This window comes from Cryptomeria japonica, chromosome 5 (assembly GCF_030272615.1).
Source record: "Cryptomeria japonica chromosome 5, Sugi_1.0, whole genome shotgun sequence".
NCBI lineage: Eukaryota > Viridiplantae > Streptophyta > Pinopsida > Cupressales > Cupressaceae > Cryptomeria > Cryptomeria japonica.
In genome coordinates, this window is record NC_081409.1 from 339762061 (window position 1) to 339777008 (window position 14948).

The 14948-nt window shown below is 39.8% G+C and overlaps 1 protein-coding gene across 6 annotated transcripts in view; it reads right to left on the reverse strand.

Annotated features, from left to right (window-relative positions):
* LOC131034097 (uncharacterized) overlaps window positions 1-14948 on the reverse strand; it is a 150865-nt gene that overhangs the window by 104384 nt on the left and 31533 nt on the right. For all 6 annotated transcript variants that reach the window (XM_057965502.2, XM_057965478.2, XM_057965483.2 and 3 more), the window contains exon 2: window positions 7385-7499. In XM_057965502.2, coding sequence (XP_057821485.2) covers window positions 7385-7499 — 115 coding nt within the window. The remainder of the gene's footprint in view (window positions 1-7384; window positions 7500-14948) is intronic.

The following is a 14948-nucleotide window of genomic DNA, read 5'->3' on the forward strand; positions in this document are numbered from 1 at the left end:
TCCTTCTTAGGTGGTGTCCCCTTTTTGGAAGAGGATTGAAGATTGCCTTGTGATGGAGAGGATGATTGTCCCTTTTCCTGTTGTGGTTGAGACTTAGATTGCTTCTTCTTCTTGTTGGAATTTTTGCCTTGACTTCCTTGATTTCCTTGATTTGCTACCAAAGCCTTGGACTTTGAAGACTTGAGAAACCCCATGTTCAACAACTTAGATTGTTCCAATATCAACATTTCTGTGAAAGCATCAAAAGAAGGCATAACATAAGAACTCCCCACTGTCAAACGATGAGTTTGGAAGCTAGATACAAATGCTGCATATTCTGGTGCAAGCTTGTCCAACAAGTTGAATATCAATTGAGCATCCTTTTTGTCAATTCCACAATCCTTTAGCTTTGCTCTTAGCTCATTTGCTTTGGTTACATAATCTTGGATTGTATCAAAATTCTTGGGATCTAAGTTGGTGAGCTCATTATCAATCTGATAGCCTCTGATTTCATCAACTTGTCCATACAATTTCTGAAACATATCCCAAGCCTCTTTAATTGTTTTACACTTCTCAATGTGGAAAATGAGGTCATCTGATACATACTTGCGTAAGGTTCCAAGAGCCATGCAATTCTTTGTGAGCCATTCTAATTGAGCATTTGGATCAGCCTTAGGATCAGGTGGTGTTGTTATTGTTCCATCTATGTAGTGTGTGAGACCCTTTTCCATTAGTTTACTCCATACTTTAATTTTCCATGATGCATAATTATGTGGAGTTAATGGTGGAAACTTATTAGGACTCATTGCAACAAGAATGGAAAGAGCACAAAGAGAGGCACAATCACACAAGACACCCCCCCCAAATTCACTCAATCAAAGAACCCCCCCCCCAAATGTGATGATTTTGGCACTTTATAAGTAGTGCGTATACAATGGGCCACTTGCAAAAAATGGCAAAGTGGACTTCTGATTTACAATTTTACAACTGCCTCAAGAAGGCCAAAAGAGACTCAAACTGATAATGCAAGAGATCTAACTAAGATCCAAGCAATTTACAAGTACCTAATAGGCCAAATAAGACCAATATCTGAAAGTACAATTTTCACTCAAAATCTCTGAAATCTGATCATAGATTCTGAAAGTAGACGAAAAAATAAGCACTTTCAAAAAAACGGCACCTGAAAAGGAGGTCGTATGAGCTCAAACGAGGCCTTTGAAGTTGCAGAATTGAGGATTGGACAGGTACAGCTGAGAGAATCCAAAAATTCCGAAAAACCTGTGCATCAAAATCAGAAAATAACCACACCACTGCGAAGATCACGAAATTTTAGCCCATTTCAAAAAAAATTGCACCAAAAAAGGAGCAAAAATGAGCAAGATATGGCCTTCCAAAGTTGGACTGCAAAAGTGAAAAGCCCAATGGAGAGGGGTTAAAAATTTTCAAAAAATGCTGATGTGGCGCTGACGTCAGCAAAACACTGTGTTAAATTTGACGGTCGTATGACCGTCACGAAAACTTCGCCTCTGCTGACTGGATGTCGGTACTGTACGGACAGATTGTGTGGCCTGCTGACTGTGTCGTCCGTACTGTTGACGTGGCAGATGATGTGTCTCCCGTACGGATATGACGTGGCAAGTTTTATGTCCACGGGCCAGTGGCCTCCTGCCACGTGGCGGGCGTGGATTCGCCGGCCTGGATGCCGTGTGGCGGAGGAGGCGCTGGAGGAGGCGCTGCTCGGGCGGGAGAGGACGCTGCTCGGGTGGGAGACGGTGGACCTGGAACATGCAGGTGTCGTCGGTGGAGTTCTCAGCGCGGGCGGCGGCGGGAGGGGCTTCACGGCGGCGGCGCGGAGGACGATGCGCAGGGATCACGGCAGCGGCGCGGAGGACGATCTGTGGTCTGTGGCCTGCGCGGGGTACGATGCCCTGCAAAACCTGCGCACAGCAGGTACTTTGTCCGGTTCTGCGGGTACCGTCAGCCTGCGGAACCTGCACAACCTGCAACGAGGGTACGGCCTGGTACGGGGGTCTGCGGACCCTTCAACAATTTTCCCTTTTTATTTTTTTTTTGCTTTCGGATTTTTTGAAAAATTTTTTGATTTTTCTAATTTTTGAGAAAATATTTTTCAGAAAAGAAAAAAAAAAAAAATCCGAAAATCCGTACTATGTAGCAAAATTGGGGAAAAAATTTTTCTCACCAAAATAGGTCGACTTTATAGTCGAAATTTATGGAAATGGCCTCCCGGATTCAACGGTGATGTCCAAATCGCTGTATGATGCCTCCAAAAAATGAAGATCCCCAAATCCAAAAATAGAAGCCTTCCACGATGTCTCCAAAAACTGATCAACGAAGCCCCAAAAGCTCTGATACCATGTTGGATTTTGCCAAGATCAAGGGCACAATGAAAAGCATAAAAGAGACAATAGAATGACAAGAACAAACTGTATTCTCATCAATATAAAAATGATCAACTGGATTAACCAATACAATGAATAGAGGCCTGCTTATATAGGCAAGGCCATATGGATGTATGAGCACACAAATATGAGAAGTGGCTCAATGAGAAACAAGGGTAGGTAGGAAATAGGTGTGGGTAGGTAGGAGAAACAATATAATATTCCACATGAGGTGGATCACCCACCGAAGGTGGAATTATCACTCCACAATAAGTGGATATGATAGTGTAATAACAAGATCAACACCATAAGAGGTGGAATTTCTCCTACACACACTATCCCAATGTGACACAAACACCCAAGTGTCTCATATCCAAACTACTATAAAATGCATTATCCTAAGTTAACTTAAGTAAGTGTAATAATATCCATAATGAATATTTATTTACACCAACAATATCTAATGTGAAATTGGCAAAGTCCATGTGGACTTTGGCCTCCCTATATTCATGACAAACACTAATCTTCCAAATCATCTAGCAAAAGCCAATCTTGTTTTAAAATAATATTAGTTTTCCAATTTTGGGCCCCTTTTTTCCTTAATGTATTAACTATACCCATCAGATCACCTTCACTTTGCACCTTATTGATACCAAATCAGACACGTGTTCAAACCCAATAGAAGAGCTTGTTCTTCAACTTCATTATTTGTTCCATGTCCAAGACCCTAAGACGTGGTACCAGCTATGAATCGGTTATTATCTCTTATGATTCAGCCAACACCCAAGATTCCTAGATTACCCCTACATGCTCCATCAGAGTTGAGCATACACCAACCACTAGGAGGCAACCAACTACAGCTTTGTCTAGAATGACTATAGATGATCCCAACCAGCCCCATGAATGGGAAATATTTTATATTATTAATATATAAAAATATATTTACTAATATTTATTATTAATATGTTATATAAATATTTTAATAAACAATATTTTCAACGTTTTTCTAATCTATAATTGAGGGATTAGGCCCTAACCCTTTATACTAAAAATTAAAAATTAAAAATAAGCTGCCATTAACAAGCAAAATGCTCCATAAAATTACTGGGCTCTATCAAACTCCTAAGAAATTCAAGAGGAAAAAACTTGCACCCTACCATTGAACAAAAAACCAAACTTTCCACTTGCCTCTTTCCAAGAAATAGTAATAAGGATTCAAAAACTTGCTAACATTTACTAATGCAGTCGAGGTCAAGGGACCTTATCAAGCTACCCAACCTCATAGCCCACAAAACACCATATCCATAAACACAGACTATCCATTACCAAATCCACAATCACAACAAACTACAAATTTCTTTATTCATTTGCCAACAAGAGTACATTGATTACAAATTTAAACAATTAGTCTCTAACCCAGACCATTAACTTACATCAAAATCTTCTTCCTCAAAATGGGCATCATAGGCCCCCATTGCAACCTTTCATTGGTTCGGAGTGAACCAAAATCTCTATGTTTCTTTTTCCCCAGATTTCAAAACCCCTCCATGTATCGCCTTCTTTTCATTTATATGTTCTCTTTGGCAAATGAACCATCAACATTGCAATTACGAAACTAAATAGTCATCATTTGTTTCTTCCCCATCTACCACGTGTCATCACATAACTACTCTTCCAACTTGTTCGTGCAGCCTATGAACTTGTTTTGTTTCCATCTATCAAAAAATTTGCTTCTTGTCAAATTTCATAGTTTGAACCTTCCATCTATCATTTGCCTTCTTTCAAAAACTATTGAACAAACTCTGTGTTAGGCCTTTTTGGAGTTTGAGCATCACTCATGACCCAAACATTCACCATTTTTGACATTATGGCAGGAATTTCGCCAAGTTCCCAAACCTTGTTGAGGGTATGTACATAGCTGAAAACTTGATGAAGACCTTTGCATATTGGGTGTCAAGGTTTTGTAAAAGTCTTTGCAATGTTTCTCTTCATGGTCATCGGTTCCAACATTAGGCCAATAACCCACCAATAGTTCCATTATTTGGGTATTGAAGTTTGCATAAACATCGTGTCGAAATGACTTAGGAAGTCATTAGATAAGGATCATCTTGATAATCTGATGTCGTATTAGTTTATCGAATGTCGAGGTACGAACAAAACCTGAACACCATAGCCTCTTTGGTTAATGAGAATAGCTCTTAGCGATAACCCAATGCCAATGACCGGCTACAACTATCGAGGTTTCGAGAGTCTCTATGATCATGTGCTCCCTTTCCTTTTTGGCATCAAGGATATGAGTATGCTCAAAAGCCCGAACTTTTTAAAATTTATCGAGGTTTGGCGGAATCATCTCCTTAGATACATCTCCAAAACACTTGATCTTGCCCAAATCAGCCCATTAATCCATTTGGCAAGGTCACCTCTAACTTGTTCAAATTTGATGGAACTCCCTCCTACAAAATTCACCAAATCTAACTTAAAACCATAGAAACGCAACTCAAACTCAGCGAGGGTGACTCGATTCAAGACTTAGCGCAAACTCTGCAAGTGAAAAACCCAAGAAATTTACAGATTTTTAAGGATTTCAAACTTGTTTCATGCAGCCTTTATTAATAAACCTTAAAGACACAATAACATCATCAAGTAGAAGTTAATTTAATCACATACAAAAGTATACATCGATCACATAACTATAAATGCAAATTATAGTTGAAGGAAATAGCTCACTTAGATATCTAAATATTGTCAAATGTATACAAAACTGATGGAATATGAAATCCATGACATCAAATGTTCCAAAAAATATCAAAACAATAACTAGAAGTCTATGGCTCTAAGGAGCTTGCATCCATCCTACGAAGGCATCTAAGGTAGGTCCCACTAACTAGTGGGGGTTTGGGAGTGGAGATGCTAATGGGTTTGAAGGGTAGCAACAATAAGCTCCACAAGGCATTAGATGTGAGAAAAAACCAGTGATAGAAAGGGTGTCGGGAAACACACTTGCATTTCCCCATGGGCCGGAAGTGGGGGTTTAGGGGCTATGCCCCCGAAAAAAAAAATTAGAGAAAAAGAGAAAAGAGAGAGTGAAGGGAGCAAAATAATCTTTGTATCAGGCAAAATGATGCTTTTAGGAACACTTTAGGGTTTTTGGATGCAGATTTTTTTTTGAAAAAAAAGTCAAAAAATGTTTGTTTTTGTTATTTTTTGAGATTGAAAAAAAAAATTGATTTTGGCCAAGTCCAAGCATCGGGAATCGTCGAGTCCACAAGTCCCAAGTCATGATGACTCTCACTCTAGACTCAGACGAGCCCAACTCTGGGCCCCTGGGACTCGCCCAAGGTCACCCAACTTGGGACTCACCAAGTCTTGGCGAGTTCTAGCAAGTCCCGAAACTCTGCTTAGAACACACCAAAATTAAACTAAAACCAAACACTAACCTTGTAATTTTTTCGATTGATGCTAATCACTCATGCACCCGAATGCTTTTATATCATTTACAAAGCAAAAATATATAGAGCTTTTAACTATGATTTATTTCTACAATCCACAAAATCCAATGAAATTATAAATGACTTTGTTAGGGCAATGGGACTCCCTGTCATCCCCAAGATAGGAGATGCTTACGTGTCCGATGGCCATCTTAAGGATGGCAGGGTGTCCCCTAGCCACCCACTACAAGAGGGATGATTCCCCTTGCAGTTGGTGGTGGAAGGGCAATTGGTGGATGTCGCACCCCATCCCCTTCTCCCAAGGACACCACCAATTCACATCCCTGAGGAGCATTGGTCAAGAGTAACCTGGGAATATATCCACTAATTCACATTTAACAACGACATGATACCACCATTAGTATAACACTGGATTACTTCCAAGGTATCACTAATACCAATCTTACTAGCACTACTTATTTCAGTTGGAACTTGAATTATTGCAAGACTTATGAATGAGATTGATGATGCGCTGCAGCTAAGAGGTGGAAAAACTGAGCAAAAGGTCTCATTAATAAGCTCAAGGCAAGTGAATTCACATCTTATTTTAGGAACTTAACTTTAAGCCTGTCACAAATTCACACCACAATCTGCTGTCTTGTTGATACACAAAATCCAAATACTTCTCCTAACATTAACTATAATTAAGACAATACAATGAGCAGTAATTTGGAAACCAACATCTATATGAAATATCGTAATGAGAGCTAACAAAGGAAACCCAGCCCTGAGGATCAATGTCCACAATGGGGATTTTTTGGGGAGGAGAGTACACAAACAATCAAGGCCATCAATAATCTCCAGTTTTCTAGATAGAAAAAACTTACTTTTCTTCCTTTCACCAATGATGAAGGCTATCATGGATGTAATGCTGTCTCAACACAAAAAATTCACTTTTCTTCCATCAAAGAAGACTGAAATTAACTCTATGATGGAGGAAATGTCATAGACTACAACAAAACAAAACCTCTAATGCTTAGACATAAACTGCTCGTACCAATTATTCATAAGCAACAACCATGAGGATGATGAGGTTTAAATTGATAAATCATGTGGGGAAAGAAGTCGATGGTTACCTCTTCAAGTTTATGGAATGAAAAAACAACTTGGTTCTGACAGTACACAGAGAGAGAGAGAGAGAGAGAGAGAGAGAGAGAGAGAGAGAGAGAGAATATGAATTGGCAATGGTAGCAAAATAATTTATGAGATACCAAGCATCAAAGTGGGCTGAACATAGGTAAATATTGGAAGACCCGAGGGAGATGGTAAGGAGGGCTTAGTGGCTGTACAGAGAGTGAATCAAAACAGAGTATCAACAAGAAGCAATTAGTGGGAATTCAGAGAAACCAAAACATTTCTACTTATGTATACTAAGACACACAGAGACAACAAGTGTATATATATAATCCATGTCTATGAGATCAGTATCTGTAGACTGTATGGATGATATCATGATGATACAATCTAATTAACTTTCAGAACGAACAATGCACCAAGAATTCTCTGAATTTAATTTACCCTTCATCTACATTGCCAGAAACTGCAACTATTGACTTATTGGTGCCCCTTTGTAAATGTGCAATTATTTGCTCTGCAGAAAGACGACTTTTGTAATTCTTATCACCTACATCACCTGTGTGAAACAGCAATCCGATAGTAATAATATACAAGGTTAGAAGATATTTAGAAGATGAGATTCATGAGAATATTAAGAAATAAAAATAATGCCAAAAACCTACTACTGGATTTGATAGCAAAATAAGCATTCAATAAGCATTCTTTTGAAGGATTTTAAGACCCATTCAATAAAGTACAAAACACAGCAATATCCAAGTCATTTCAAGATACTTCAGCAAAACAGCCACATAAGTAAAATCGACAATTTCTTTCATTCGCTCTGCTTTGAAAGGTCAAGGGATTAAGTCCCTCACAGCTTCTCTACAATGTTACAAGATGGGGTCGAAGCACAACATCCCATTCCAAAAAAATCTTGGCTCCGATACACTCAAATGTTTCAACTAACAGAAAATTTTCAATTGCAATTTCAGCAGAGAGAGCTATCATCTCCAAATGGGTTTTAATGGCATTTCAGATTCTAAAGACAAATTGAATCTTCTACTCCTAAGAGTTATATACATCTTCTTCAGTTATGCAGAGCAGATCAGAGACTCTATGATCAGAAGAAAATTTGAAATAGTTGAAAAATATTTTCATATTTTTTTAATTTTTCTATATGTTAGTGAATGGCATTTTTGAAGGCCTTTAGGGCATTTTTAGCCCTTGAAAGCGGCGAAAGAGCATGGCTAGGCATGCTCTGTCAAATCTTCGCCTACAACTCTTGGAGACCTTTCCAACGAGTTAAACGGCTCGTAATTTCGAGTCTTGTGCAGAAAGTTATGCCTAGTTAAAGTTAGGACAAATTTTATATAGTTTTTTGAAAAATTACATAGTTTTAGATTTTATTATGTAAATAAACCTGATATGACTGTTGGTTTTTCGATTCTCAAGGAGTTGTTGGTGACCCTTGGAATCCCTTGGACTCCTATATGTTGGATTTTAGAATTGAATACAATACTTTTTGGCTTGCTTCAATTCTATGCTTTCCTGTTCTTGTAAACAGAATTTACAATACCGCAGGTTCTCACTCAGGTGTTGTCATCCGAATCCATAATTCGGATCACTCTACTCACGTCCCTTAAGGCACATCTCAACATTGTAGTGCATGAATTTCAGAGCATCCATAGGCACCTATAAGCTTTCAAGTTAGATCTATCATGTTTTATTACACATCTGAGAAAACATACAATTAGTTACACCAAGCCATAATATTTAGTGCCAGATTCGTACAAAGTTTACACTTATAGGAATGGTGAATGTGCTTTCTGATTATGGACATGGAGAAAACAATAAAGATGGTTTTTGGTTTTTGGAGAAAACGAATAATAATTCTTTCTTTCATTTCAATGGCATAGATGGTTTTTGGTTTGACTTCCTAACCAAATTGATGGAGAAAGATTCTAATGTTGTTCTTATGTCATCTCAGGAGCTCCACTTTGAGGATGACATTGAAGGAGGTAAATTTGATGCTCTAGAGCAAAGTCAGAGTGACTTTGATGATTTGAGTTCTCAGCTTTCCATTGAAGAGGAAAGGGAAGAGGCACAGAAGGTTTATGACAGCCTTGGAAGGTTTGAGACTAATTCTGACAGCAGTTCATCATCTTTGTTTTATCATGATTGGAGAAGTCAATTCTTGGTAGCTGTTGAAGAAGTGCAAGTTTTATCTAGAGTGAATGGCATACATGGGTATGTCAAAAGTTCAATTCAAAACACACCAAGAAGTCAAAAAGTTCCTTCTAAGTCCATTGATGAAATTAAAGTCGAGCATAAGATTTGGGACTCAAGTACATAATCCAACAGCATGGTATTGAGACAAAATTGGAGTTGTGGGCTCAATTTCAGTAATGTTTTTGTTATCCACTTTCCAGCAGTTTCCACTGGAATGCAGTTCGTGACATGAAGATGAGCGTGATTCCCTTTTTGAACCAACAGTCGAGTATTGAAGGGATGAGCCTAGTTGATAGAATTCATGGGCTGATAGGTTTTGAGCCTTTGCTCATTTTGAAATATCCCCTGCTCATAAATGACTGTATAGGCAAGGAATATCGTCAAACAATTAGCTGCCAACCTTCTGTTCTGGTTTTCTGTCTGTATAACTTGCGTGTTATGCAGTCTGGACAGCTAGTACAACTTGCAAGTTATGCAGTTTTTACTTGACATATGACTGATGAAAAACTTCAGACTCCTTAAAGAGTATTAACCTGTATTATTCCTCGCTAATATAGGTGTGAAAATGATGGAATCCAACTCAAGGAATAATGTCAACACTTTACATACAAATACCCAGTTTTCTGGTCTGAGTTTAATCTCATATAATATTGTTTTGGTGACAGCATCAAAATTAACTGCAAATGATCCCTGCGATGTCTAGGCTTGAAGTATAATGCATGCATAACTTCTATTTAACCCGTCCAACGCATATACATGACTTTCAAAGGTGAAATGTACAGTTACAGTCAGAAGACATAAAGGCAAACATTTGGCATGCGAACTATTAACATAGATATAAGATCATAAGAAAACTGCACTCAATCTCCTTTCTTATATGCAATCATCACTTACAAATAAACAAGTAGATACTTGGACTCTTGTCTTGCATACAATGGTAACCTCAGATTAATGGCATTTACATCAGAAACTCAAATCTATGTTCAATGCATTACAAAATTCATAAGAACCTGGTAGGAGGAGTTGCCTAAGGCTTGAGCTGAAGAAACAAGCAATATCCACCAAATTAAACCTTTATTGATGCCAACTTGAATGCTTCTCAATGCCGCCCCTGTTTCTGAAGTCTTCAGACTGATAATAAATTAATACCAATCTGAATGCCCTTTCTTGAGCATCAAAAAGGATTGTAGACCCCTTGCAAGCTGACCGCTCCAGCCAGAAGGTGAATCCATGGCATTAATGGGGCTCCATGAGCAAAAATCGTGGCTACTGCAGAAATCTGATAATGTCCCTAATGCAGATCAGAGCCTTCAAATTCCCTCGAAAGTCATCAATGGCACCCTAGGAGTGGAGCGCTCCAATTAGGTATGAAATAGATGCCAATATGGGTTTCTATGACAAAAATCGTGGCACCTTCTCACAAATATGAAGTCTGAAAATAACTGAGACAAGAACTCAGCCAATGGAATTTTCAATCAGCTCCAAATATGGCAAAATTGTTGAAGACACTTGATGCCAAAATGTCTCCAATATGAACCCAAGTGAAACTGGCCCTTGGCCACCAATGAAGTCCAAGTGAGATGACTGAAGTATCACCTCCTCAAATGCAACCGCTCGAGAGATCTTTCACTCCCTCAGTTATGCTATCAATGGGAGTTTTCGTTCCCAAAGACAATTTTCTGCAAAAACCCCTTGGCTCTACAAAACTCAATCAATATCAAAATCCAATCCCAAGCTGAAGAGAAGTTTTGTGACCTAATCACACATCACCCCATCCCAGATAGGGGCCCCCTAGCTTTTAGCCCCTTTTGGTCGTTTTGTCTTGTTTTTTTTTGTGTGTTTCGGTGGCAATCTCTTCAATCTCTCCGGTTTGCGGATGTTCGGGGGCCAGTTAGAGTTAATTTGCTTCTCTGTCGAGCAAATTCTATGAAGTCTAGGGCCCGTTTTGTCGTTTTTTAGGGTTTCTACCTTTTGTCCTAGATTTTAGGGGTTCCTGTTAGGGTTTCGGGAAAACTGAGCATATGACTGGAATCAGGACCCTTCAAGGGACCTCCCAGTAAAATTTGAGCCCAAACGGAGCAACTTTCTATTTTTAGAAAGTACCTATTTTTTAGGGATTTTTTCGAGTCCCGGAATGTCGTCATTTTGCCAAAAATCAAACTTAATATTTTTAGTAATTTCTATTTTTAGTAAGTTTCTATTTATAGTAAGTCATTCCTGCACCCTGTCTAGGGATCTAACGCTGACACCTTGAAGGTTTCTATTTTTGGAAAGTCATTACTAGTAGGGTCAGTCAGACAAGGCGACGAGGATCAAACGTTCGCAGACATTTCTAATTTCGGAAAGTCAAACAGTAGACAAAGAGAGCCAGAAATGGGTCAATTGCTGGAAATCTATTCCTAAAATGGAAAGCTCGGGAAAATACTTCAAAGTCACAGGAGGTCAAAATATTCGAAGTCTGGGAGATTAAATGATGAAAAATCCGTGAATCCATGGCCAAAGCAAAAATCCGCCCAAATGTGGAGTCAGGCGCCAGAATGGGATTCCCATGGATAGAAGGAAAATCCATGAATCCATGGCCAAAGCAAAAATCCGCCCAAATGTGGAGTTAGGCGCCAAAATGGGATTCCCATGGGCAGAAGGAAAATCCGTGAATCCTTGGCCAGAGCAAAATTGTGCCCAAGTCTGCAGCCAGGCGCCAAAATGAAGAAGGCAAGGACAAAGGGAAAAATCCATGAATCCCTGGCATTAGCAAAATTCCGCCCAAGTCTGCAGTCAGGCACCAAAATGAAGAAGGCAAAGACAAAGGGAAAAATCCATGAATCCTTGGCATTAGCAAAATCCCACCCAAGTCTGCAATCAAGCGCCAAAATGAAGAAGGCAAGGACAGAGGGAAAAATCCATGAATCCCTGGCATTAGCAAAATTCCGCCCAAGCTAAAAGTTGAAATTTTGCCTAAGGCACCAAGGAGTCAAGGAGGAATAAAAAGCAAAAAGCCCCTCGGGCGAATTTTCGAATTTGTTGTTTTTAGACACCAAATCTCGACGGAGTGTGGAAAATTTTATAAATTCTGAATCAGGATGAAATTCCCCATCCAATGAACATGACTCCTAAATTTTAGGAAGATCCCTAAAAAATAGGGATGTTGAGAAGAGACATGAAAATTCCTTCGAAAGCAGGAGACGACAAGTTAGAATGGAATCGAGCAAATCCTGAGAAAATCCTTCGAATTCCCTCCAAAATTGGAAAGAATGAAAATCAACAAGTTGGCAAAGAGAATCTTCCAAGTATGACGCATGACTTGGAGCATTTAAGGAAAATTCAAAATTTGAACTCATTCGCATGGGAAGTTGCCTTTGCATGGCGTAGTGATTAGGGAAAGTATGACGCATCATGAATGCAATTGCTAAATCAATGCCTCTTAAGAATTCTATATAAGTTTGGAAAGGCATTTCATTTTTCACGTGCAAGATTCAGGAAAGAAGAAGTGGAAGAGTGAAGAATAGTCATACTTAGTCTTTTTTTCATCATTTTCGAGGTGCTTCCAGGATAGCGGAATCAAGCAAGGCAGCTACTATCTCCAGGCAGGCATTGATCAAGGCGGAGATGAAGAGTTTTCTTCCTCATTCTCGATTGAATTCAAGATGGGATGAAATCAGCGATACTAATTTAGGCACATTCAACTTGGTTGCATTCAAGTTCCGAATGTTCGGAACAGCAGGGCACAATCCATCCTTGACAGCTGTCAGAATTGTGAAAAGTGGGATTGTTGCGGCAACTGGTTTTCCTCCTGCTATTCAGTGCCCCGACCTAGTCTTGGAATGTGCAACACATTACAATTTGGAGCGAAAAACAATCTCAACACCAGATGGCAAGTTGCTGGCAACATTGACTCCAGAGTCAATTGGTGAGGCTTTCGGAATACCTTCACATTATTCCATGACGTACAGGACCAGCAGCAGAGCTCAAGCAATATATGAAGCAGGCCATGCCAGGTGTGCTGATTTGATCAATAAGCAGTGGTTGCTGAAGCCTAGAGTGCATGCTTCCAAGATGCCCAAAACTCTCACAATCTTCGAGTTCAAGCAGAAGTATGTAGACCTGATAAAGATGCTAAGCAGAGTAATGGGGTGCCCACATTCGGTAAACTTTGAGGCCTGGATGTTCTTCTACATAGGCGAGATCATGAATTCAAATACGCTGATCGACTGGGCTAGATTGATCAGTCACTACCTGCATGAATAGATTGATCAGTTACTACCTGCATGAACAATTGAAGAACCTAAAAGAGAAAAGGTCCCAGTCCTTTTTCATGAGCTCCTACCTGTTCTATATGCTTGCATGAAGGGGAGGATTTGATGGGCTGCCAGCAAGAGGAATCATGGGCTGCGGACCAGCTCAGTTAAAAGTACATGAGTGTTATCCCCAGCTACATCTCCACAATATGAATTCTTACAGGTTGACGAACGACACTTTCACCATGTACTTGACACAGCTTATGCAGAATAAATTGTGTAAGTAGCCTAAGTGAGTTAGGTTGTAGTATACAGAACATCAATAGCCAAATTATAACACCAGAGCATAGTAACACATTAGCACGGAATCAAGAACACACAATCCAGTATACCACGAAATATTCATGTAACACAGATTTCTATATTATATTCCTCTCCAATCCAATGTGCTACAAGTTTACAATATAAAGAGTTCGCGGTTGGTTAGGCCATCAACCGTCGGGCAACTAACTACCCGTAGATATAACTTAATACTATTGTTTTCTTTTAAAGTATTACAAAAGCCTTATTTACTAATTAACTGGCTTACATCATCCCCCCCCAAAACTTGTTCATCTTCCAGACGAACACCACAGCAAAATAACAAAAATTATCTACTTAGAGGGACAAGAGGACGTCCCTGTTCCCGTAGTGGTCCGCTCTCGGAGTATCTTTAGATCCCTTTCAGCAATGAGTTGCTTCTCCTGAGTTGCTTTCAGAAGCCTGAGTACATCCATTCGGTCTTTCTCAGAGGCAACCAACTCCCGTTCCTCTTCCAGTCACGTGGTTCTCTCTTGAACCATTTCTTGCTCTAGAGCATTGATCCTTTCTTTCAGCTCACTCTCGCGTTGTAGGGCTAAGGTGTGGTCTCCTTCCATTTTGCTTGCTTTCCAGGTCATCCCTTGGAGCTGTAAGAATGTAGTACGGAAAGTCCGTTCCATGGAAGTGAGGGTTCTCATTACTTCCTGATTACCTCCTATATGCCCACTAAGGATCTGTGGTACTCCCCATTCTGCTACTATCTCTGGAGTTCCCGTGTCGAGCCAACCTTGGTTCCTAATTTTCTCTGAGAACTCCCTCTCGCAGCCTTCTATCATAAACGCCAGTAGTGCTTCCGTTGCTCTTACTATAGCAAGCATATCAGATCCTCGAGAATGATCTATCATCCTCTCCGTGGCTGTCCTCATTACTTCCAACTCGGAAAGAAAATGTTGCGCAACTGGTTCCCACTCTCGGATCCCCTCTGCTAGTGAGGACGTACTGTGCCCTTTCCCAATTTCTTCAATCCTCAGGCTCTCCTCCTGCTAGTCAGGCCCCAACCATGGTGAAGGAGGTGGAACCTCTATGTCCATCTGGAATCTAGCCAGTAGGCTGTCTATTTCTGTCTCCATGTCTATTTCCTTGGTCCCCTTTTCTCTGTCTCCCTCTAGCTCTTCCAATTGTATTTCCTCTTCTGTATTTCCTACCTCCACGGTTGCGAGCGGATCAGTTATTGGTGCCACTACCAATGCAACAGCTCTAGT